Source organism: Rhinopithecus roxellana, chromosome 9, assembly GCF_007565055.1.
Source record: "Rhinopithecus roxellana isolate Shanxi Qingling chromosome 9, ASM756505v1, whole genome shotgun sequence".
NCBI classification, from domain to species: Eukaryota; Metazoa; Chordata; class Mammalia; order Primates; family Cercopithecidae; genus Rhinopithecus; species Rhinopithecus roxellana.
Window position 1 is genome coordinate 83612404 of NC_044557.1, and position 23370 is coordinate 83635773.

The following is a 23370-nucleotide window of genomic DNA, read 5'->3' on the forward strand; positions in this document are numbered from 1 at the left end:
GTACCAATACCATGCTGTTTTGGTTACTATAGCCTTGTAGTATAGTTTGAAGTCAGAGAGCGTGATGCCTCCAGCTTTTTTTTTTTTTTTTGAGACAGAGTCTCGCTCTGTCGCCCAGGTTGGAGTGCAGTGGGCGGACGACAGTGCAAGCTCCGCCTCCCGGGCTAACGCCATTCTCCTGCCTCAGCCTCCCGAGTAGCTGGGACTTCAGGCGCCCGCCACCACGCCTGGCTAATTTTGTTTTGTATTTTTTAGTAGAGACGGGGTTTCACAGTGTCAGCCAGGATGGCCTGGATCTCCTGACCTCGTGATCCGCCCGCCTCGGCCTCCCAAAGTGCTGGGATTACAGGCATGAGCCACCGTGCCCGGCCTATCCTGCCCCCTTTTAAGTGGATAGGATTGACATTTTAATAAGGTAGAATACAGAATTAGTTTTTTTTTGTTTTGTTTTAACTCCAGTGGCTTCAACATAAATAACAACTTATTATACTCGTCTGCTGCATTAATCCATTTTGTGTTGCCATAATATAAAGGAATACCTTAAATTGGGTAGTTTATAAAGAAGAGGTTTATTTTGTTCATGCTTCTGCAGACTGTACAAAAAGTGTGATGCCACTATCTGCTTCTGGTGAGGGCCTCAGGAAAAGTACAATCATGGCAGAAGAGCAAAAGAAAGGAGGGTAGTGTCACAGTCTTTCAAATAACCAGGTCCGATGTAAACTGAGAGCGAGAACTCACTCATTACCACAAGGAAAGCACCAAGTCAGGCATGAGAGATCCTCCTACATGACCCAAACACATCCTGCCAGGCCCCACCTCCAACGAGGGGGATTTACATTTCAACATGAGATTTGGAGAAGACAAACATCAAACCATGTCATCTGCTAACCTAATTTTCATTGAACAGTGGGTTTTCTTTTCCACATAATTTTCATAGTTATTTTGCAGAAGTTGTGAGATTGTTTGTATCTGATCCAGTCAACCAAATGATAGTTTAAACCAGAGGAACCAATGGAAGTCTTTGAGTAGAACAACATTAGATTTGCTTTTTAGGCAGAGAAATCTCTTAGCAGGGTTGAAGATAGACTGAAGGATATGAGAAGGTCTTAGTGGGACGTAAATGAAAGACGAGAGTTGCATTAGGGTTGTTGGAATAGAGAGAATGGGGTGCAATAGAGAGGTACTTAAGAAGTAAAACTGGGAGATTACGAGTTCTTAATTGTGTTTCAGTTGCATGTAAACACCAGGGGAAAATTCCAGTCGGCAGTTGGGAATAGATATCATAAATATTTCTTAGGCATTATTTTTCTAGAAAAACTAATCACATAGCCCATCATCTTGACTTACAGTTTTTATATTTTGTCTCATTCAGTGTTTGATGATTATCAAAGAGGATACTGCCATTCTCACAGATACTTGAGATGTTCATAGATTGAGATGTTGGTATACATAATAATACAGTTATCAAAAGTAATGGCGGCCGGGCGCGGTGGCTCAAGCCTGTAATCCCAGCACTTTGGGAGGCCGAGACGGGCGGATCACGAGGTCAGGAGATCGAGACCATCCTGGCTAACACAGTGAAACCCCGTCTCTACTAAAAAAATACAAAAAGCTAGCCGGGCGAGGTGGCGGGCGCCTGTAGTCCTAGCTACTCGGGAGGCTGAGGCAGGAGAATGGCGTAAACCCAGGAGGCGGAGCTTGCAGTGAGCTGAGATCTGGCCACTGCACTCCAGCCTGGGCGACAGAGCGAGACTCCGTCTCAAAAAAAAAAAAAAAAAAAAAAAAAAGTAATGTCAAAAACTGCAATTACTTTAACACCAACCTAATAACTACATTTAATAACAATACTACACTTTATCCTTAAATTTGTTTCTAACTCACTTTGTGCTGAAATTAATTTTAGAGAGAATATTGTATGTTACATATACAGAGTGTTGTAAATGTTTAGATGCCAAAAGCATAAATATGCTCTGGGAAGACACACACACACACACACACACACACACACACACACCAACCCCAACCAGGATGTTGCAAATCTGCACAACAGGATAAGTTCTCACAGAGGCTTTCTTCCCCTTGTCCTCTTCTTTGTACCTCTCTCATTTCTAGTGACTAGATATTCCTCATGGCCCCTTGGATGCTACTGGCATAATGTAATAATGTAATATTCCGGAGTTCTAATTACCTTCTAAACACCCTTATAAGCTCTTCATGTGCATGACTACATTTACTCCTCACAACAACCCTGTGAGGGAGGCACTTCATTATTCTGACTTACTGATGAGCAAATTGAGGCTTACAGAATTTAAATGGGTTGCTAAAGTCCCATACCCTGTCAGGGATGGAGCCCGGACTTGAACTAAGCGCTTTGATCCCAGATCCTGTGCTCTTAACAACTGCATTGCATTGCAGAAGCGTGCCAGTTAGTCCCGAATTGATGGGATTTCTCTTTGTTTTTGTTTCCATAGGCCTGGCTGAGAATGCATTTTAATAATGAATGATATGTGAAGACAGAAGGAAACCTGCCTAACAAACCTTAATGTTGCATTTTTCATTAAGTACAGTGTTAGTTCCCACCCTCCCACCCCCACCCACTTACTCAAACATGTGATGACTGCAAAGTAAATGCAGACTCCAAGTGATCATTCTTTTTAAGCCAAATAAGCTTGAAAACAAAAAGAAGATACTTTGTAATTCAAATAGGAGAGATTGTAGGATACTTGAAATCCTCTAGTTGTCTCCTTTGCTAGGTTGCAAATAGAACAGCCAAGAACAATGAATGATAACATTCCATGATGAAATATGACATAGACTTATACATATACATACATATATTTCTCTAATAGTCTGGACATTTGCATCTATTATTTTTTGCTTATATTTTTAGATTTTTTAATTTTATTTATTGTCCTTTTTTGCAAAGCAATTTTCAAAAGTTCTTTGCATATTACAATATTACTAATTTCTCATATGCTATATATGTCTATCTTTCCTTTTATGACCTTTAGATTCTTCTCTAAACAGATTAATTGCAAATGAAAGAAAAATGTTTTTCAATGGAGGTGGGAACTGAAAGACATTTTGATGAACAATGCATAAACAGATTGGACAGGAATAGAAGGTTATGCAGCAGAGAAACTCCTGGATTGTAATGAGTGTATATAAATTAGCCATTTATCAGAATGTCAGAAAATAATGTGGGAAAGTTCCATTGATGCCAGCCTGTGAAGATTCACATACTAGACTAATTAGTTTGAAGTGGCCTATAAACACAGAAGAACTGTTGAAACATTTTGAATTGGGCAGTAGTATGATGAAAATATGATTTAATAAAGATTAATTTGCAAGATAGTTGGGAAAAGTAAAGTTCAGATTCAAGGAAACCAATATTTCAAGAAGTATTTATTGAACAGACACTAATCTAGGCACTTGAGATACATCAATGAAAATCTTTAGGAATCACCTGTAAGGAAAAGGGTTACAGCATAAAGACAGGAAGGCATAAAATAACAGCAACAGGGATGGGAGGAAAAAGAAAGGCAGGGTGAACATATGAAAATTAAGAATCAAGATGAGAGTGAGGAAGCTGATTTGGGTACCGAGCCTTGGAAATTAGACCATGACTGTAATATTGAGAGACAAAGGTAAATTGGAAGAAGAAACAAGAATATGGAGTGGACAGAAGCAGTAGAGGCAGTGGTGTGTGTATTTGCCACCTGGGCTGCCTTATGAGATTATTGGCCATCAGCACAGACCTCCCAGCAGGCTGGAGTCGATCCATTAATCAGCCATTATTGAGAAAGACATTTCAATCAATTACAAACTCATTTGACTGTATTGTCATTAAGCTCACATTTATCTACCTTGTCTTTAAGGATGTTACTCCTTTTATTTTGAAAACAATTATTGAGCAATCACCTATTTACAGATTCTCAGATTCTGTGCCAAGTGCTAGGAATAAAGTCTGTCATCCCTGACCTGTCTTATCACCTATGAGACAATGCAATAGGACGCTGTAAAGTGAGAGGAGATTACCCTCCAGGGAGTTAGTTTAGTTCTGACCATTGAAGAGGGAGATGGAGCTAGGAAAATCTGTACTGAGAAGACTCCTTGGGAAAGGAGGTAACACGTGAGCTGAACTGATGAGGTCCAAGGAGTTCAACAGAAGACAAAAATCCGTATAAAATTTTATTGGCAAAGATATTTTAGCACCAGCTTGCCCTCATATAAGGACAAATTTGTATTTTAGCTTATTTTCTTTGTATTTACCTTATAATGTAAGTTTATTCTGGTGGAGCTCAGTCTAAAGGATCCTATTTACTTCTTTTTGACAAAGAATAGTGGAGAATTTGACGTGTGGGCAGGTAGGGTTAGGTGTTTCCTCCTTTGTGGTCCCACAGCAGTGACTGTCAGCATTTATCACAGTAATTATCTGCTTTTTTGTCCATCTTCTCCTGTAGCTTTGACCTCTTCCTGGGAAGGAACCTCTCCTAATCATTATCAAGTGGTTGTATTAGTAGAGAAGTTTGTGTTGCCAAGTGACAGAGGTCAACACAAACCAAACTTACACTGGTCGACCAAACACACAGAGAAAAGCAGGGGAATTCATAGACTCACGTAACAGGAGGGGATTCAAATTGAGTTAGGTCCAGCTGCTCGAGTCACGTCTTCTGGGCGGAGTCTTCACACCATTCTGCTTTCCTCTATAATGACTGTAATGTGGGTTCTCTCTTAATGGTGTCAAAATAGATTTGGATTCTTCAATGATAGTCTATCCTCTCTGAGACTCCTGCAGAAAAAGCAAGTCTCCATTTTTGAAAGTTCTAAATAAAATCCTCAAAATGAGACTCGTGGGCTCTTATTGGGTCACATGTGAATTGCTGAATGAATTATTATGGATACAGTCTAAACCATATGGATTGAGAATGAGTAAGTGTGATTTCCTACAGAAAACTGTGGAGCTGTTACCTGAAGCCCAGGGAGTGGATACCAAGAAAATGAAAGCAAAAAACGCTCACTATGGTTGCAATATTTATGCATCAGTGAGAGCACATTCCATGCAAGGGGCTCTTTGATGAATTTTACCATCCATAATCTTACTTAATCTTTAGGTAACTCCATGAGAAAAGGGTCATCATCCCCATTTTCCCAGATAGGAAACTAAAGCAGGAAGGTTAATTATTTAGTGTGAGATTTAATGTAAGTTTAAATAATTTATCAAATAATTTGACAAATTACTTAATAAAATTATTAAAATTAAATAATTTATTAAATTCAGTTATCTATTACATTAAAATGTAAGTATAAATTATTTAGTATAAGATTAAATAGCTGTTAGACAGTAAATTCAGGAGTTGAGCCTAAGTACGTGTGACTATAAAATTCCTATTTTGTCCATTGTTCTGAGCTTTCAGAGGCAACTTGAATGAGTGCCCTGTCTGCCAATACACACATGGTTCCTAAAGGTGGAGTTCCTTGGCAAATCGCTTCTTTGTAAGGAGTTGCTATCTTTCTTATCAGACTCTTCCTGAGATAGCTTTTCCCCTTAAAGACATGTAATTTTCTACAGACTAAGATGCAGTTGGTTCTTTTTAAACCATATCCTTACTTTAAGCCAATAATAAACAACATTTTTGAATGCTTTAAATGTGTTAGGAAAAGTGCTAACGTTTTGTAAGAAAAATCTCATTTCCTGCACATTCAACATAAGATTATGTTAGGATACCATATTAGCCTGTTCTAACCTTGCTAATAAAGACATGCTCAAGACTGGGTAATTTATGAAGGAAAGACATTTAATTGACTCACAGTTCCACATGGCTGGGAAGGCCTCGCTATCATGGTGGAAGAGCAAGGGATGTCTTACACGGCGGCAGGCAAGAAAGCATGTGCAGAGGAGCTCTTCTTTATAAAAACCTTCAGATCCCATGAGACTTATTCACTACCACAAGAAGAGCATGGAAAAGACCTGCCCCCATGATTCAATTATCTTTCCCCAGGTCCCTCCCATGACACATGGGAATTGTGGAAGCTACAATTCAAGATGAGATTTGGGTGGGAACACAGCCAAACCATATTAGATAGAATCTCAGAAAAATCTCTTAGAAGACCCTTGCCCCACTATCATGTACTTATTTTTTTTCTATTCCCGAGAAGCACACTGTTGTTTATTTGTTCTTGAGCAACGTTGCCAGGGTCTGGGCCTCCGTTTTCCACAGATAACCTGCTTCACAACAATGATGGTTGCAAACCTATAATGTCTACAAATCAGTCTTCATTCAAAATCCATGCTTGCTTGCTTTTTATGTTTTTATTAAAAGAAATACAAAGAAAGCTTCCCCTAAATTTCTATCACAAAGTTATTAAAGTAAATCGAAGTAGCATGGGTCTCAGAGTGAGGGAGCAACCCCCAGGATGGGAGACTCTAGAACAGGTAAGCATTCTAGTTATTTCCAATTATAGATAAGAAAATGGGAGCACTGAGAGTTTAAATATCATAGCTAAGTTCACAGGGCTGAGAAGCAATGTGATTAAGATTTGACTCCTGAATATGCAAGGTCAGGACCCTCTCCGGGGCTTCATCAATATGTCATCCTAACTTTCCAGGAATGACTCCCTTCTGTGAATCACCAGTGGAAATTTTTATTCTTCCAACAACTCTGTCCAAGGCAGTTTCTTGATCTATTAGTTCTTTCAGAAGAGAAAATGGAATTATTTGTCATGATTTGTTTTCAGAGGATTTAGGCTTACTCCTCTGAACATCTACTTCTCTTCTAAGTACTCATTTCTTCCTTGTATGAGATTATATATAGCACAGCAATGTGGGCTTGAGATGAACAAGATCACAGAAGTCTATCAAGGTGACTTTCTCAAATGCCTACAGCCCTTTAAAAAGCAAGATTGATATAACGATAATATGTTTATATGGGAGTTTGTTCTTACTCTTTAGAATCACTCACTGAAGTACTTAAGGGAGATATGTTCATGTCTATAATTTACTTTTTAAAAAATATATAGCAAAAATAAATACATGAAGCAATGACAATGTACAGATTGGTAAATCTCAGTAATGGGTTTTTATCTTTAATTATGTGAAAAAGTTTCACAATAAAGGGTAGAAAAACATACAGCCAAGTAAAAGAGTAAGTAATGATTATATAATAGAGATTGAGGTAGTGAATATGAAGAAATAATCACTTATATACTTCTATTCTCATTAAAGCAGACACTCATGAGTTTACCAACTGAGCCAGGCATGGTGTTGAACACTTTTCATCCACTGTCTCCATTAATCTACAGCAATCCTATGAGGTTGGGACTATTCTCTCCATTTATGGATGAGAAAACTGAGATTTGAAGAAACAAAATGGCTTGTTCCAGAGTGCTCTTAATCAAGGCATTGCACTTTCTTTACCTTAGGGAAAGCTGTGCAGAAGTGGCTGACTTGAAAGAATTCAGGATAGCCAGGAATAGGCAGGTTGGGTAGGTGAAGGCACCAAGGGAATGTTAAATGGGTGAATGGGGAGAAGGCAAACAATAGCAGGTCCCAATGAGGCCTGAAGATTTCAGTGAAGTGATGAGGTTGAGATTGGGGAAGTAAAAGTACTAGGGAGCGGTCTGTTTTATGACTCTACTGGTACATGTTATGTATGTAAGAGGTATGGGGCATAATTGATGACTACTGAAATTTCCAACAATGAGGATGCAATTGGCATAGATGGGAAGAAACTGTAAGTAGGAGTGGGAAGGATATATTTTAGGCAGGAGTTCTTGCCTTGTTAAGAAAGCACAACATACCACCTATTCCATTCAATTCTTTTATTTTAATTTTTTTTTTTTTTTGAGACGGAGTCTCGCTCTGTCACCCAGGCTGGGGTGCAGTGGCACAATCTGTGACCTCCACCTCCTGGGTTCAAGTGATCTCCTGCTCAGCCTACCGAGTAGCTGGGATTACAGAAACCTGCCACCATGCCCAGCTAATTTTTATATTCTTAGACGGGGTTTCACCATGTTGGTCAGGCTGTTCTTGAACTCCTGACGTCAAGCAATTCACCCGCCTCAGCCTCCCAAAGTGCTGAGATTACAGGCGTGAGCCACTGTGCCCAGCCTATCCCATTCAATTCTAAGACTGATCAGGAGAAAGTTTGCTAACAACTCCCCAGTCTATAAGACTGTTTTGACAATGGGAAAAGGACTTTAATTAATTATTTTTAGCATCTCCAAAACAATTCACAACTTTTCAATAAGTATTTCCTTTGAGTAAAGGGTACTGGTCTGGGTTCCAACTAGAATTCAATTTTAAAAGATTTTTTGCTAATTGTGGGGGGAAAGTCCTATCTAAGAAAATGTAGTCAAATGTGTACTCTGTTGGAATTATGCTGGTGGCTTGGAGAGGGGGTGTGAGCAAAGCAAATCATTTTTGTAAAATTGAAATCAATTCATTTCAGTTTATAGCTTTTCACTTAATTTTCAAATACAAGTGGCTATTTCTAAATGAAGTAAAATAGTCCAAATTGTCCTACTCATCTAATAAATATAAAAACAAACAACTGTGAGCCAGGTGGGGCGGGGTGGGGGGGCGCCCTAGCCAAAGCTTGTTTTTACATCTCCCTTCTGTTCTCATTAAAGCAAGTACCAAAGATCAAACAAACCCAGGACCCACGCTGAAGGCTAGAACTCAAGTTGTTTGCTTCATCTCTGCCCGCAGCCTGCTTGGCCACCAGCCTGTGATGCAGTCACATGGGTCAAAGAATAATAAATAATCCTATTTCACCCTCCCAGATCTCCATCAATAGCCACCAGGGAGCAGTAGATGACTAAGTCACTCAACTGGCTGCCTCCAGTTAAGACACTTGCTTGAAAATGAATGGGAAAGCTTATAGAAGGGGAAGAAGGAAGGAGAAAGAATAATGGCACCAATAAGTCACATCTGTGTGGCATTTTGATTCTCAAAGGGCTTCACATACATGCTTGTTTTTGATCTTGCCTTTTCATGAGCAGGATGCGCATCACTAGCCCCATTGTACAGAAGAGCAATCCAAGACCCAGAAATGCTAAGGCAGGAATTTGCTCTAAATCCTCCAGCTTGTTCAGAACATGGGCTAGGAGGACAGATGACCCTGGTTTAAATCCTGGCTTTACCACTTATGAGCTATGTGACCTGGATGTTACTTAACCTCTCTGTGACCCCATTTCCTCTTCTGTAAAATGGAGCAAAGGATAGTACACATCTCAAAGCTTGCTGTGGGAATCAAATGATAGATTGTAAGTCAAGTGCTGAGAACATTTTTGGCACAAAGTATTTGATAAACAGTATTATTATATTTGTAGAATGTCTTATGGTTCACACAAAGTGTACTCAGTTCAACTACATTTATTAAACACCAGAGCCAGGCACTGTGCTAAATTCTGGAGATGCTAGAATAAATCACTTATGATCCCACCATGCTTTGGGTCACAGGGAGATGTAAGAGATAAGTGGAGATACACCAACACGTTTGGTCTAAAGTGTTATTTTTAAGCCACAAAGGTAATTAGAGGGAGAATTTAACCCAGTCTGGGAGTGTTAGAAAGGACTTCCTGAAGGAAAATACTTTTCTAGCTTTACCTTTGCTAAACACCCTCTGGGAAAAAAAAAAAAGTGTAATTTTTGTCTATTCTATGAATGCATGAAAAAAAGCTCAGAAAAGTTAAAGGACTTCCCAAAGTCCCTCAGTGAATGGCAAAGTGGTGTCTCAGTTATGCTACCCTATCCCTATCCCAAGGAAACACTTCCTGTGAATAAAGTCATTAAGGAATAAGTTGGGTTTTTTCTTTTCTCCCATTATCTTTCTTGTATAAAAGGAAACAAAAACTATCACTCTTTCTGCAACTCCCCTCTTCTCCCTGAACAATTTGACAGAATGCCAAATTCTGTAAAATCCACTATCTGCTAAGAGTCACAGAACCTAGGCCAAAAGATACAACTGTGTACCATGAGGATTCTAGAGGGATAGAAACGTACATGTTGTTGAATCCTATTTGACTACTAAAAAGCTCTATGACAATAGGCAAGCAACTTAACCACATAGTCTCATTTTTTTCATTCATAAAATAGAGCAATAAGAGTTTCCATCTCCTAGAATTGCTATGATGACTATATGTCAAGTCCTTAGCTTGTGCTTGACTGACTTTATAATTGCTCAATAGATATTCACTGTTAACTTTAGCTAGAAAAATGTCATCTACAGGAGGATCACTTGAGTTCAGAAGGTTGAGGCTGCAATGATCTGTGTTCACACCACTGCACTCCAGCCTGGGTGACAAAGAAAGACACTGTCAGAAAGAAAGAGAGAAAGAGAGAGAGAAAGAAGGAAGGAATAGTGTGAAGGGAGGATAGTGGGAAGGAAAAAAGGAAGGAAGGAAGGAAGGGAGGGAGGGAGGAAAAGAAAAAGAAGAAAAATGTCATCTAGTTCACCTAATTCTCCCCTCTGGTCTGACCACAGATATCACCTGTGCATTCTTTTTTGAAAACCATCCTAGGAGGCATTTATAGCTTCCTTTGTGAAGTATTTCAATGTCTGATCAATCTCACAACCTGGAAATCCAACTCTTCCATACATTGTGCTTGCTTTCATTTAAAATCTCAACATTCTGCACTCAGAAAAAATAAAAATAAAAAGAGGGAAAATCTCTGGTGGTGTTTTTTTCCTGGATAAATCAATGAACAACACAAGTTTCTCACACTCAAATTGTCTAATCCCAAGAACTTCATTTTTGTCTTTAGAAGGTTTTGTTTCTCCTCCTTTCCTCTGCTGATGGACAGGGCTTTTTCATGCCCTGAGATTGCTGTGGTGATAATGCAGGTGTCTGGTCATAATATCGTGTATGTTGTGCTCTTTGTTTTCAAAGCACATTCACATGCTCACCTTGTTGATCCTAAAGCAACTGAGTGAGGTGTGGAGAGCAGATACTATCCCCACATTTAGGAAAGGAAGCATAAAGGAAACAAAAACAGCAGCCATCATTGCTAAGCACTAGTTGTATTCCAGGTGTTCTATGTCTATTGTCTCATTTGACCTACCTAAAAGCCCACTCCAGTAGGTGTTATTAGATCTATTTGCTGGAGAGAAAAGTGAATTCTGTACTCAAATTTCTCCAGATAGTTTGTGGTGGAGCTGAGACTTCAGTCAAATCTGTCCTAGTCCAAAGTCAATAAACTCAATCACTGGCCTGTTGAAGATATGTTCAACCCATCAGTGACTAACATGACATTAAAATCCAAGACCCCTGATTCTCAGTCTGGGCATCGTTCATTAAACCATTCATTCAATCTTTAATTCTTCAAAGTGCTGGAGCTACAGTTGCCTATGATTAAGACTGTTGCCACTCACAGAAAACTGCTTTGTGGCTTCCCCATCCCTAGTCTCCTGTTCTTAGCTTCCTAGGTCGTGCCTACAATTTTGGGGTTCCCAAGCATGCAGTCAGAGAGTAATAAGTTATGTGTACCTCTGTGTATGTGTGTGTGTGTGTGTAAGTTTTATGTTTATTGTCCATCAAGAATTTGCTAGATTCTACAGCAAGAATAAAGATTTGTCAGGCCAAACATCTCAATTCGGCAACAAGGATATTTCTTCAAACATAGAGTTGGATGTGGAGAAAAGTAAAAAATAAAATATACTGGAAGTTTCTTCCTTTCACCTGAGTGTCAAGTCCATGTGAACATATGTCCATACTCACAGCTGGGTTGTGAGGCAAGCACTGAGCTGAGGGAAGGAGTGTAACCATCTCCACCTTCCCCTGGGAGAATGTGGTCATGTAACTATTCGAGATGCTTCATTATGTCTCATTTTCTGTTTCAAAAGGAGATGATGGTGAAAAAGGAGATCCAGGAGAAGAGGGAAAGCATGGCAAAGTGGGACGCGTGGGGCCGAAAGGTAACTAAAATGATGTGAAACTGACATTTTAATATCATAATTGCTCTTCTTTCTCTCCTGGCCCTTGCCCTGGAAATTAGCAGCTCTCATAATGCCCTCTGCCCCAACAATGCCTGAAATATATTTCGCACATGAATTAACTCACCATCTGAATGCCCCTCTGAGATTACCTGTCAACAAGACTGAGTTTCTCAAGTTGCATTCTTAGGGCTGGCTGGTGTGGGACACTGGGAGCCCCAGGGAAAAGCAGTCTCTGAGAATATTAAGAAATGATGTGTTACAGAGCTGTGTTCATACCTGTGTCTCCCTTCTAAAGCCACTGCTAAGCAGCATTTTTTTTTAAGCTGGCATAGAGTTTAAGGAGGAAGATAAAAAGAAACAAAAAGAGCTACCTGATTCATTGATCTATTCATCTTTCCCCAAGATCTCTTTATTTCTTTAATTTCCCCCCCCCCACCCCGCCCTTTTCATAATACAAAAGAATAACACAGTGGGGAAATGGTGGGGTATGGGAGAAGTGGGATTAAACATGAAGAGAGTAACACAGAGGTGATTCGGAAGTATCTTCACTCACAAAGCTGGGCATTGGCCTTACCAAAATATAGCTTCTGGGTTGTGATGTGTTTGTGTGCACCTTCTGAACACTTAAAATGTTTCTCGTCAACTGCGAAAAGAGGGCTGCCCTAGACCACTTATTTTTAAATCTTGAATAATTTAAAAGAAAGAGAGATTCACAGACCTGTAAGACCTCAGTTTGGGAAATGCTGACTTAAACCTGTCTATAAATATGAATGTCAATTACAAAAATATTCTTAGAAAATAAAGATTTTTAATTGGCATATTTTTTAGATCTTTATAAAAAGAAATAATATTGGAAGAGCTCAGTGATTCCTGACCGTAGTTTTTTGAAAGAAAATTCAGCAGGACCATGTCTGATGTTTCTTTGATCATTAGGTTTTATGACTGCACGTTCCCCGCCCTGTTTTTAAGTGGCACGATTGTCAAATCTTGTTTTAAAAGAGAGAAGAAATAGAATTCCAAAAGGAAGACAGAATGTAACTAAAGAAGAAAAAAACCAGAATTGAGTCAAGAATACTTTCACCCGGCCCTTCTCTAACCTTTCTTCTAAACATCCTCTGCCATAGTCCTTCCAGAAAGACTACATCAGCAAGTATTTTAATATCATCATGTCCATAGTATATATTCATAGCACTCACATGTTAATTTTAATACATACACTATAAGTCTGTTAAACTAGACAATAGAGCACGGGATATATACTAGCTATCACTGGCAGAAGGATACACTTTTTGGTATTTCTTTCAAGTGAATATCACATTAGCCACGTTTCAAGGGAAGATAAAACCTTATGATAAAAAGATAACATGTTTGCTTTTCAGGAATTAAAGGAGAACTGGGTGATATAGGAGATCAGGGCAATATTGGCAAGACTGGGCCCATTGGCAAGAAGGGTAAGTTGCATCTTACTATTCTCCAGTAGCAATTCAAAGCAAATTGAGGCTGGGTGCAATGGCTCACACCTGTAATCCCAACACTGGGAGACCAAGGTAGGAGGATACCTTGAAGCTAGGAATTCAAAATCAGTCTGCACAACAGAACAAGACCCAGTCTCTACAAAAGAAAAAAAAATTTTAATTAGCTGGGCATGGTGGCACACAACCATAGTCCCAACTACATAGGAGGATCGTTTGAGCCCAGAAGTTTGAGTCTGCAGTGAACCATGATCACACCACTGCACTCCAGCCTGGGTGACAGAGTAAGACCCTGTCTCTAAAATAAATAAATAAATAAAGCAAATTAAGGATACCCTTAATTGTTTTAAGGTGTTTTGTATCATGAAAATGTCTCCTTTTTCTTCTTTTAAATGAATAATTCTGTCTTCATAGTTTTTCTCTTTCTTCCGTATATAAGCAATATATCTCACAGCTCAAAAAAAAAATGAAACAAGATTTTGGAAACAGAATCAAGCATCAAGGTCTGATAGTCTTTATATTGAATAATCTCCTGGGATCTACTTGTTGGCTAAAAATCCTTGCTATGATCAAAATGATACACAATTATTAATAAAATACAAAGTAGTCAGAGGACAGTAAAATTTTCTTTTTTAATCTGAGTGGATTAACCAAAAATTCTGTGCCTTGATCTACTAACAGGATAGAAACTTGGAGCATATATGCGGATACCCATTTGTTTTCAGTCATGTCCTGATTTTTTTTTTTTTTTTTTTTTTTTTTTTTTTTTTTTTTTGAGATGGAGTCTCACTCTGTCACCCAGGCTGGAGTGCAGTGGTGGGATCTCGACTCATTGCAACCTCTGCCTCCCAGGTTCAAGCAATTCTCCTGCCTCAGCCTCCCAAGTAGCTGGGACTACAGGTGCCCACCACCATGCCCAGCTGTTTCTTTATATTTTTAGTAGAGACAGGGGTTTCACTGTGCTAGCCAAGATGGTCTCTATCTCCTGATCTCAAGTGATCTTCCCACCTCGGCCTCCCAAAATGCTGGGATTACAGGCATGAACCATCGCACCTGTCCCTGATCTTATACATCATTAAAGCCTGAATATTAGAAAACAGAGATAGTCACCTCTGTATTGTCTAAGCATTCCTTCCCTATCCTCATCTCACAAAGCCCCACAATCGTAGCAGGTTCTAATTGCTCCTCATATTCAATAATTTAAGCAAGCATTGTTTTACTTAGTTTAGAGATATAAAACTGAATGAACATATAATTTTATTCCAAGAGATTCATAGACTATTCAGGAAGATAGAACTTTCTTAAAAAGAATTAGAGGCCCGGCGCAGTGGCTCATGCCTGTAATCCCAACACTTTAGGAGGCTGAGACGGGTGGATCACCTGAGGTCAGGAGTTCGAGACCAGCATGGCCAAGATGGCAAAACCCCATCTCTACTAAAAATACAAAAATTAACTCAGTATGGTGGTACATGGCTGTAATCCCAGCTACTCAGGAGGCTAAGGTACAAGAATCGCTTGAACCTGGGAGGCAGAGTTTGCATTCAGCCAAGATCATGTCACTGAACTCCAGCTTGGGAGATAGAGTGAGACTCCATCTCAAAGAAAAAATAATAATTATAATACTGAATAATATGACTACTCCAGGACTCATATTGGAGAGTAAGGCAAGATTGATATGCAAAAGAACAGACATAGGTCTTGAAGAATAGTAACATTATGGAAATAGGCAAAAGGCACTAGAGAGAGATGCAAGAGATGCTTCTACAAAAAAAGATTAGGGGAAGTTCAGTCCCATGGGTAATATAATTTCTGTAGCCTTGATGTACCCTCCATCTTTTTGTAAATGCTTGAGCATCTGCATAACTAAGCATGTGGCTTACTTGTCCAGCAGTATGTCCTTGCAGGCAGGTTGACAGACTGTAGTCTGAGCTTAGGCTGTGGCCTCTCTCTTCTCATCCTGTGGCTCAGTACTCCCTCTTTCTCCACTCTCCAACTCACTCATTTGAGATATTCCCTTCAGCCTGCATTCAGAGACAGGGATGAAAGGCAGTGCCACTGAAGAGAAATTGCTATGGGTGTTTCTGATCTGGTGGGTTATATTGTGTATTTCCCTGTGGTTGAAATCCTTATAGCTGGGGAAGAGCCATGTGAGCTTCCCGTGGTTCAGAAGTCCTGGCGCAGTGTGTGTCTGTGATGGTTTTACCATGAAGAGTCCTCACGTGTTTCAGTCCTTCCCAAGACGCAGATAAAAGCCACAGCAATGGGTTCACATGGTCATATACCTCGATAAAATTTGTGAAGTAAGACAGATTCACCTCAAATGATTAAAATAGTGCTCCTTAACATTTTTTAAAGTTACTACTCCCCTAGCAAGGCTTTTAAGACATTTCTTTTCTAATTGCCCTTCCCCATGAATTTTTAATACTACCCATGGATGATATATTGATTTAGGTATTCTGTGTAAGTTTGTGCTTCGTATATTTTTAAAAGTGTACAATTCCATCTCCTAAAAACTAACTTGTGCATCCTTAAGTGATATTGCCCCATTGAAAAAGCACAGGTTAAGACTGCTCTCTCCTTCTGCTCCAGCTTCCCTCATCATCCTTCTTGTACTGGGCAGTTTTGGAGTGGATACAAGAATCTTGGGAGCTAGCTAAGAGGAGCTTGAGGGAGAAACGTTTAGTTTGGAGTTAATGAGATATCTTTACATAGTTTGATGTGACTTCCATTTATACTTATTGCTAGCAATTCCAGTGTAGAAATAGATTCCAAGAATACTCCTACCACTGACTATGCAGCTCTATCCAAAGCCAGGATGCAAAGTGCTGAGCCAGAGTTCAGATCATCATATCAATGTGTCCTGGGGCATGCAGCCCACAAAATGTGCAGGTTGTGGAAAAGAAGCAATGTTTGAAATATACAGGGCCAGAGCTAGTCTGTGGAAAAAAAAGTTTCCAAATCTAACAGCTTATATATGAAAACTACTTTATAGAGTATATTCTTAAGATTGACAATATTATTAATTGACATATATTACCAATAACAAGTTATAATGCTGAAAGAAAAATCTGACACTACTACTAATAAAGACAAAATTCAGACTTCTGCTATAGGCCATAAGGGATTTGCCTGCCTTACATTAATCCTTCTGCTAAATGTGACTAGCTGGGTCCAAAAAAAAATTTAAATACATATTTGAAGGTATGACAATGCAACCAAAATGAATAGAACTTTAGAGGCCATGATCTGGAGGAGAAGGGAATCATACTAAGGCAAGTGATGCATTCTGTACTTCCTTCCTTCCAAGTCATTCACCAGTTCGTAAGTGGGGCAGCCCTAAGTGGCTAAGAGGCTTGAGCAGAAAGTTACTGAAACTGGATTCATATTCAAGGCCTGTCAAAGAGGAGTGACCCAGGAAATGCCCCCATATTCCCAGTTAGAACTCCAGAAATACTACTTCAGAAAACACTTAATCAAACCTATACCTATTCATGTTTTTAAAAACTATTAGCAAATTAGAAATAAAAATAAACATAATTTGTAAAGGAATACCACCAACAACAAAAATCTACTTAAAAATGATACTCCATAATAAAATACTGAACACTTAACTCCTGAGACTGGGAATTAAATTAGCATAGCCCTCTATCAGCAATTCTAATCAACATTATGCATGAGGTTCTAACCACAGCAAAAAATGAAAGAAAAATAAAAATCATAATAATTGAAAATAAAGGAATTTGAGCATTATTATTTGTGGAGAACATGATTGTATACTTAGAAAGTAAAAAAGAATCTATAGATAATCTATTTGTATTGATACGTTTTTTAGATGGCTTGATATACAAAAATCAATTTTGTTTCTACATAGAAACAATTTAAAAAGAGACCATTTATAATAGTGTCAAAATAAGTAAATATGTAAGAATGAATCCAACAAAAGTTACAAGCCCTCCACAATAAACTCCACATAATGATAATGAAAGAAATTAAAGAATATCTAAGGTAATGAAGGTAAAACTATGTTAATGGGTTCAGAGACTCAATATTGTTGATCTGCCAGTTCTCTCCCAAATTGATCCATTGACTCAATGCTATCTCAATCAAAATCCCAGAAGTGGGCCAGGCGTGGTGGCTCATGCTTTTAATCCTATCACTTTTGGGGGCCAAGGAAGATGGATCACCTGAGGTCAGGAGTTTGAGACCAGCCTGGCCAACATGGTGAAACCCCATCTCTACTAAAAATACAAAAATTAGCCTGGTGTGGTGGTGCATGCCTGTAATCTCAGCTACTTGGAAGGCTGAGGTGGGAGAATCACTTGAACCTGGGAGGCAGAGGTTGCAGTGAGCCGAGATCCCAGTACTACACTCTAGCCTGGGCAACAGAGTGAGACTCTATCTCAAAAAAAAAAAAAAAAAAAAAATCCTAGAAGTGTTCTTTTAGAAATTGATAAGCCAAATCAAAATGTATGTGTAAATGAAAATGACCAAGAATACCCAAGACCATCTTGAAAAAATGAAAAATAAAAACAAAGGTAGAAGACTTAAATTACTGAGTTTGAGTTTATACATTGATTAGGAAACTAAATCATTAGAATAGTGTAATTTCATGAAGAGACAGACAAATGAATGAATAGGAAGAATCCAGAAACAGACTACCAAACTTGATTTATGCAAAGTTGATACTATTTTGTAATGGAAGTCACAAGCTAATCAATATATAGTACTGCGTTATTGGTTATTCATGTATAAAAATAATAATCTCGATCCCATACTTAACACTGTACCTAAAATCAATGGTTTATAGATCTAAATTTGGTGGTAAACCCAAATCTGAGAGACCTAAATTTGAAAGGTAAAGCAATAATGCCTCTGGAAGTTAATATAGAGGTCTATATTTTTGATCTTATGGTAACCAATACATTTTTAAACAGGATATGACAAAGACTAACCATGTAAGAAAAACTAACAAATTGAAGTCTGTCAAAATAAAGAACTTCTGGCCAGATGCAGTGGCTCACGCCTGTATTCCCAGCACTTTGGGAGGCCGAGGCAGGCAGGTCACCTGAGATCAGGAATTCGAGACCAGCCTAGCCAGCATGGCGAAACCCCATCTCTACTAAAAATGCAAAAATTAGCTGGGTATGGTGGCATATGCCTGTAATTCCAGCTACTTGGGAGCCTGAGGTGGGAGAATCACTTGAACCAGGGAGGCAGAGATTGCAGTGAGCAAAGATCACGCTGCTGCACTCCAGTCTGGGCAACAGAGTGAGACTCCATCTCAAAAATAAAATAAAATAAAGAGCTTATATTCATTAAAAGATACTTCTCAGAGAACAAAAAAGGAAACCACAGAGTTGGCTATGTGCTACCTTTGTATTCAATAAAGGGCTTATATGTAAAACATACAAAGAGATTATACAAATCAGTAAGAAAAATAATTGACAACCCAAAAGAATAAAAAAGGTCAAAAGAACAGTCACTTAACAAAAGAACATATTCAGATGATCAATAAATATATTAAAAAGTGTCAACCTCATCAGGGTGATGGAAATTTGACTGAACTATGATAGTACTGCATACTAACCAAAATGGCTAAAATAAAAACGACTGACAATATCTAGTGTTGACAAGGATGTGGAACAACTGAAACTCTCATACTTTGCTTCACCATACGATGGAAATAAATATGCTATTTCAATATGCAAAAAAATGAATGAAGATATGGACACAGTATTGGGGAAAATATTCTATACAGAAAAAACCTATATGCCAAATGGTTCTATTTATAGAAATTTCAACAACATGAAAAATTTATAGCTTGAAAACTTGTAACACAGTTCTAAGTCAGTATGGTGATCTTTAGAAAGGAGGGCTATAATAATCTGCAGATGACACAAAAGCGGCTGCTTGAGGATCTTGGTATTGGTTACATGGGTATTTCATTCTGTACAAAGTCATCAAGCTGAATCTTTGTGTTGGCAAACTTATCTTTGTGGTTTTTTTCAGTAAGCGAAGTTTAATAAAATAATTTTTGGTTAACTGTGCTAAGGGAAAGATTATTATCTGACTACATTATCCCTCTATCATCTCTTAAAAATGATATTAGAAATGTGTGGACATATAAAGTAGCAATATGAATGCAGCCAAACATACATAGCTAATAATTATGAATAAAAGCATTTTCAAGGCACAATAATTCATTTATTGATTAAAATATTATGATGTTTAGTGAATTTTGTAATGTGTCATTGGTCTACTTTTAAAATTTAGTGATTTGTTTTTATTTCTTATGATAGACATTCATTTTTACAACCACTTTTCCATTTTTAATTTTATATCTTTTTTCAAAGAAGTCCCTTCAAATTGTATAAGCTTCAGATAAAATGCATCATGGATCTGTCCCTATCTGTATCAACTTCTTTAAACCAGTGATTAAAGAGACAGAAAGGTATAGCCAGAAAGTGGGATGTTGGACTTCAGAATTTTTGAGATGCAGCTATGCTAAATGTGATTAAGATCTCATCTATGTCTTGTATTGCTCTGTGGAGATAGCAGAAGTGGAGGGAGAAGGTAAGTCGCTGCCATGAATAAGTCCAGAATTGAAGAATTTCTTTTTTAATGATCATTCTAGATTTGCACTTCCCTGGATTTAGATGTGTAAGTCTTGATGGGATTCCATCTAGAAGAGTTAAAGCTAATGATCTTAAACACAGTCTTAATCCTTGAATACAATAAGACTACATAACTTGGGAACATAGTAGATGATGAAGACAAGTAAGGCTCAAGAGTTTTTAGTATGACTAGCTGAGCCCCAAAGTGGATGAACGTCCAGAAATGTTGAAAAAGTAATAGTCTGGAAATGATAGGGTTAACTAACCTTATTTACTTCATGCTAATTCCTCCGGTAAGGCTCGGGTATATAGCACCTAATACATGCCTTTATCACTGTACTCACTGTCATATCTGATTAGCTTCTGTTTCCCCTCATAGACTCTGAACTTCTTGGGAGAACAAATGAATGAAAAGTTCACTGGGTTTGTTTGTTTAAATAAAATAAGCTCTGTCGGGACCCTAGTATTTAACCCTAGCATTATTTATCTTAATGCCTATTATATATTATAGACACTTTCTCGATGTTTGTTGCATTAAGCATGAAAAACTGCCTAATAAAACTTACTACTTTTTACAGTTTGTCTCTCTTTACTACTCCGTATTCCTGTAAGTACCACTTTTCCTTAATATCGATTTCCACCATTAGCTACTAAGATTTTCTCCTCCTCTAGAGATATGCCATCAAATTTGTGAGCATGTCCTGGAATTTTTTAAAATGGAGATACAATGATCCAGCTCGCTTGGATTAATTTCATTTTTAATCTGTACTTCGAAATTTATTGTCCTCATTTGTATGATTGCCTTTCTAAATTTTTTACTGACTCAGATTAATCTCAACTTTCTAGGCTGACCTTAACGTTGTCACTCGCATGGATAGGGTAGCTTTCTAGATGTCAATATTTCATTTTAGGAATAAGAAATAATAGTGATTTAGTATAGGTAAATTCCATCTCATAGCAAAATAAATGCTTTTATTTAAGGTCAATAATCCATTTACGCTGAAAGCATTATGTTTTTTTGTTTGTTTGTTTGAATGTGACCTCTAATTCTTCCACTTTCGGACAGTTATTACAGACATGGTCCCACTCATGGACCAAAATCAGTTTTTTGGATGACTTTAAATCACAATTTATTTTGGTGAAGTAGATATTCTAAGCTCAAATCTTCCATAAGCTGGCTAGGTACTTGGCATGCATTCCTTTACCGTAACTCAGATTCAGGAAACAGAAGTTAACATTGGTTGAGCATTCTCTGTAAGTCAAGCCCAGTGCTGATTCCATTATAAGAAAACATTACTATACCTAATTTATTCTCCTTAATGATCTCATAATTTTAGATGCTAATTATTTCTGCTTTTAAAATAAAGAAAAGGAGGCTTAGAGAAAAGTAACCTGTCCATGTGTAGCCGGTAAGTGGCAAAGCCAGGATTCAAACCCTGATTTTGGGGAGCTTTCGTGATCTTTCATTGCACCACACTGCTTTGGTGTTCCCATTTGTCGTGAAATGAAAAGAATTCATGTCAAAATACTGAAAAGCAGTCACAGAGTTTACATCTTCTCAAAAAAAGAGGTCACATACCAATTCAAGAAACTGTTTTCTATATTATTAAGTTCTAGCTAAAGGCTACTGCTTCAGTGAAGCCTTCTCCACTCTGATCCACACCATCTTTTCTTTTTCTGAATTCCTGCCAGGCTTTTCATTTACTTCACTCTGTTAGTACATGATAGTGTCTCATCTCTTTGTTCTCTTACGTGTGTTTTGCTTTCCTTAAAAGCCCATCATTTGCCCAAGGCACCCGATTTATGCTTCTTTTGTGTCCATTATAAAGCTTAGCCCAGAACTAGGATCATAGCATAACTGGAATCAACATTCCATCTATGTTGAATTAAAAGGTATTCATATGCGCAGAAAAGATAATGTTTTAAAAAATCAAAACATTAAACCCATAGTCATACAATCTTTTAAGTGCACAATATTTTTGATGGTGATGAGGACTGCTATTCTTTGCAAATTTTGATAACATTTTTCAAACACCTTGCTTTTTTTCATTAAACCACTGGTTAACTCATTTGGAAGCACCATGAAAGGGAAGTCGGAAATGGTTGGGCAGGAATACGAGCACTGCCATTTAATGGCTAGATGTCCTTGAGCAAGTTATTTTGCCTCTCTGATCCTCAATTTCTTCAAGTTGTAGAATAAAGACAATGATAACACTTAGTTCATAGGATTTAATGTGATAATATGTATAAGGTATCCAGAATAGTACTTGATGATTGATGGGTACTTAGTAAAATGTATATTCCCTTTCTTCCATTAATATCTCAAAATCTATTCTTATTTTTTCCAACTTATATATAAGAGAAGTAAGGAATTTGCAGGATATAACTAAGGTGTGAGCAGATTGATATTACTGAGTAGGGCATTTGACATATGTTCATGCCCAACTATATCCTCTGCTGTACCTTGAACCTGACCTTGTTCCCACTTTCATTCAGTTGCTGAAGCTTTTCATAGCAAAGCTCAAATGCTAAGCTTTCCTTTACTCTTCCACTAGAAGCACTGTCTCTTCTGCCTTCCTCTCAGAATATGTTATCTCTCTGTTCAATGTCTTTCTCACAATATGTATCATGTTCCACTGGTATAGATTTCACCATTGTCTCGTTTCTTCCAAGTACAAGTTCCAAGCCTTCCTCTTGCATGTGTAAATTGTATTCTGGCCTTCAAGGACCCCCACATTCTGTTTGGGGCGCACACAAATGACTGGCATCAACTCTAAAGAAAAGTGTCCACATGGCTCAGTTTAGAAGGCTCAGCAAATCCTTGGGGCCCCAGCAGGCATGCCTTCTTCTGAATGATAAGAGTAACTATGTAAAGAAAAGTACATATCAGACAATGATGAGAAAAGCCAATGAGTGTCCTCAGTGCACACAACATGGGGCACCCTATGGATTTTAGAGTGGCTTTCACTTTTTCTCTGTTTCTGGTGAAAGATGAGGCTTGGCAGAACCTTAATACCAACACCATTCCCTTTTGCATTGTCCCCTTGGGCCATATAACCAATTCTCTGACCACACCACATTCCTGTGAGGGTAAGCCCCATACACCTAGCCTAGGTGACCTTCATCCTGTATTTATCCCTCATGAGTTCTTTCTTATTCTTTTTTTCCAGATCACTATTGAAGTATAAACTCTATTTTACTTCTGTCAGGGTCTTCCCTTTTGATTCTCAAGAACCTCAGCCAAACATTTCTTCCTGAAAATCAAAAGCTTTTGCTTTCAATTATTGCGTCTGATGTGGGCCTCAAGAGCTTATTTTGAAGTTGAAAAAAAATTAACGTGTTTTA

The 23370-nt window shown here is 38.1% G+C and overlaps 1 protein-coding gene across 1 annotated transcript in view; it reads left to right on the forward strand.

Moving 5' to 3' along the window:
* COLEC10 (collectin subfamily member 10) overlaps positions 1–23370 on the forward strand; it is a 39020-nt gene that overhangs the window by 10757 nt on the left and 4893 nt on the right. Inside the window, exons 2-3 of the mRNA XM_010357791.2 lie at positions 11847–11918; positions 13319–13390. Coding sequence (XP_010356093.1) covers positions 11847–11918; positions 13319–13390 — 144 coding nt within the window. The remainder of the gene's footprint in view (positions 1–11846; positions 11919–13318; positions 13391–23370) is intronic.